At 50.8% G+C, this 3589-nt stretch overlaps 1 protein-coding gene across 1 annotated transcript in view; it reads left to right on the forward strand.

Annotated features, from left to right (window-relative positions):
• Unc93b1 (unc-93 homolog B1, TLR signaling regulator) overlaps positions 1 to 1546 on the forward strand; it is a 14521-nt gene extending 12975 nt beyond the window's left edge. The window contains exon 11 of the mRNA XM_021151764.1: positions 816 to 1546. Within this exon, the coding sequence (XP_021007423.1) occupies positions 816 to 1130 (315 nt within the window). The 3' untranslated portion in view covers positions 1131 to 1546. The remainder of the gene's footprint in view (positions 1 to 815) is intronic.
• The last annotated feature ends 2043 nt before the right edge of the window (positions 1547 to 3589 follow it).

Here is a 3589-nt window from a genome sequence, read left to right on the forward strand (position 1 = left end):
CCAGGCTGGCCTTGAACTCAGAAATCCGCCTGCCTCTGCCTCCCAAGTGCTGGGATTAAAGGCGTGCGCCACCACGCCCAGCTGCAACTTTTTTTTTTTTTTGTAAGAAAGCAAAATGAATTGAAAAAGCAAGGAATCAGAGTACAAAGTACAGATACAAAAATATTTGTGTGTTTCTTTCTGAGCTGTGGGTTACAGTCAAACTGTCTGAAGAGAGGAGTAGGTGTGCTCAGGGGTGAGCACCTTCCTGGTACATATAAACATGCATGGCTCACCCCAACACTGAAGACAAAAAGAAAAAACACTGGAAAGATTTACTGTGCCCTCCCTGCAGTGGATCTGAATATCAATATACCTGTATCTATATCGATATCTGTATCTGTATCTATAGCTACATTTTATCCCCCACACATAGTCTCAAAATGTAGCCCCAGCAGGCCTTGACTTCTTAGCCCCCCTGCTCCCACTTCTCAAGCCATGGGATTAGAGGCTGGTGCCCCTATGCAAACCTGCCTGTGTGCTACTGTGTTTAGGGCAATGGAATAGTTTCACTGTGGTTCAGGGAAGTCAGGCCTGCTTTTAGACTTTCTCAGACCTTCATGTTTTCTCTGAAACAAAGGGATTAGCTCCTTTTAGGTTGTGAAATTGAGCTCTGCTGAGATATGGTGACTTAAAAGTCTGTGTGGGGTTTGAGCCTTGTCCTCAGAGACTGCCTTGGAAATCCTGGGTGAGGGGGCAGGGAAGGGGAGAGCCAGGAGGTGGGGGAGAAGGAAAACCTGAAGGAGTGTGGTGTCTCTCCTTTCCCTTGCTCCCAGGCCAAGTTGGCAGTGTTGCTGGTGACCCTGGTAGCAGCAGCAGCCTCATACCTGTGGATGGAACACAAGTTGCAGCAAGGATTGTTCCCGCGGCAGCCGCGCATTCCGAAGCCACAGCACAAAGTCCGCGGCTACCGCTACCTGGAGGAGGACAACTCGGATGAGAGTGACGTGGAGGGCGAGCAGGGTCAGGGGGACTGCGCAGAGGAGGAAGCACCACAGGCAGGGCCCCTGGGTGCAGAGCCAGCTGGCCCCTGCCGCAAGCCCTGTCCCTATGAACAGGCTCTGGGTGGCGATGGGCCTGAGGAGCAGTGAGGGAACCAGGGTGGCCAGCTTGGCCCTTAGACTCAGCTTTCTGCCTTCCAGCCTCAGTTTACTGTATCTCAGGTTGAGCAAACACCCCCCCCCCGCCCCCCCGCGGGCGGAATCATGCTCCACCTGCTAGAAGGGCCTTCCTTCTTCCTCTTCCCAGAGCCTGGGGTCACCTGGAACTTCCTCCAAGGAGACAAGGGTCACCCTCTGAAACCCCTATTCCTGTTTACAGAATATGCCTCTGCCTACATCAGCGAGATTCCCTTCTGGCCTGCCTCGGCTCAGGTCACCCTCTGCCCGTGTCTTACGACTAGAGCTTTGCACATTTCTTGCCCACAGGTTCCCCCACCTCAGAGCAGGGGGCTTTTATTTTTATTTTTTAACGGAAAATAATCAATAAAGACTTTTGTATTTCTGGAGAGGGTGTAGGTTGTGTTCCGGTCGACCCCATGCGTGTTTTTCCCCACAGAGCAGAATCCTTAGCTTGTTGTGGGGAGGGCTCAGTTACGCCATGGAGAATATGTCCCTTATAAGCCTCGCCAAGACCTATGTCTTTTCCTGGAAGTACAGCCTACTGGCTGTACCTACTCACCCAGGAGTGAGGGTTACAGAAATGGTTTGCAGAGACCTCTGCAGAGGAGTACCGTCTCTCCTGAGCCTAAAGAACAGGACAGATGCTGGAGGCCACTCTCCCTCCCTCCAGGTGGCCAGTGATGGCCCACCCATCATCCCCAACCCGTACCCCAGCACACAGCATGGCCTTTTCCCTCTTGAAGTGTTTCTTCCCAGCTCAAGGGCTGCCTTATTTATGGACCCTGGATAAACCTGGTCACTGCTCTTTTCTTTGACAGCCTCAGAGGCAAAGAAGAGGCCAGACCCCTGTGGCCCTGTCCAGGGCCCCTCTTCACCCCCACCACTCACTCCATCAGAGACTGGCACCCATTGTGAAGAGCCCTGAGTGGCTGGAGGAGGACAAAAGAGCCATGGCAGAGTCATGGGGACCCCAGCTGGGTTCTGGCAGGTTCTCTGCTAGGACCAAGTCTTTTCGTGGGTGCTAAGAACTGAATTCAAGTCCTCTTAAAAGAACAGGAAATGCTTTTAACAATGGAGCCATCTTTTCTCCCCATCCTATTCTTTATATTTTAAACACTTAAATATTGCAGAAAGCATAAAAGAAAATGAAGGTTTTGTGTGTTTCAAATCTTGGGTTCTTCATAATATAAAGTTTGTTTTGGATGGGGTCAGAATACTTTTTCTGTGGGTCCAGGATTGTAAAGTTCACTGCTAGTTTCCCATGCTTTGATACGTGTGTCTGTCCCTTCCGGTGTCATGGAGCCTGATTGTGTCCTCAGATGCCCCGACACAAGGCCTGAGATGCTGATCTGCACGATGACATGGGGAACTAGGTATTATGGGGCACACCTTTTATCCCAGCACTAAGGAGAGATAAGCAGGAGGACCTCTGTAAGCTTGAAGCCAGCCTGGTCTTCTACATAGTGAGTTTCAGGACAGCCAGGGCTAACTAGACTCTGACTCAGGACAACAAAGATGGCATGTGGCTGCTACCACACAGTGTTGTCATGGGAGAAGGTGGCTCCTCCTCCTCCTCCTCCTCCTCCTCCTCCTCNCTCCTCCTCCTCCTCCTCCTCCTCCTCTTCTTGACCCAGGGTTTCTCTATGTATCTATGCCTGTTCAATATGTAGAACCAGGCTGGCCTCAAATTCACAGATATCTAGCTTCGGTCTCTGCTTCCCAGGCTGGGAGTTAAGGCACATTCCATTATGCCTGGCCAAGATGATAGATAGCTTCTTATGTCACAGCTATGGTTACCATCTGCTTGGGAACCTCAGCCTCTCAGCTCTATCTTACTTCACAAGGCTCCACTTCTCAGCTGCATGTTGTTGGGTTTCTGGGCTGGAGACAATGGCACAGGCCTTGGCCTCTCACTGTGAATGGTGCTTCGGAGCTTTTAGAAGAGCCTCTCCTGACGTCATAAGGACTCAGCACCCTTAGGAGAGTGGAGCCTTGTTTTCTTTTCTCTCAACACTCTATGGATGATGTATCAGTCTCTGCTCTGTTGCTATGATAAAATATCCCGATAAAGACCACGTGAGAGAGGAAGAGTTTATTTTGGCTTACAGTCCCTGAGGGATGCAGTCCGTCACGGTGGGCAGACATAGCAACGGGCAAGGAAAGCTGGTGTGGAGGGTGAGACATAAGCAGGACGTGCTGGTCACATTGCATCTGCTCTCAGGAAGCTGAGTGAACAGTGGGGCTGGGGGCAGGCTATAACCCTCACAGTCTGTCCCCAAGTGCAGAGCCACCAACTGGAGGCCACACTGTGATATAAACACAGATGAACATGTTTGTGTCATTCTTTTTTTTTTTAATTATTTTTTATTTGGGGCTGGAGAGATGGCTCAGTGGTTAAGAGCACTGGCCGTTCTTCTAGAGGTCCTGAG

Source organism: Mus caroli, chromosome 19, assembly GCF_900094665.2.
Source record: "Mus caroli chromosome 19, CAROLI_EIJ_v1.1, whole genome shotgun sequence".
Classification (NCBI taxonomy): domain Eukaryota; kingdom Metazoa; phylum Chordata; class Mammalia; order Rodentia; family Muridae; genus Mus; species Mus caroli.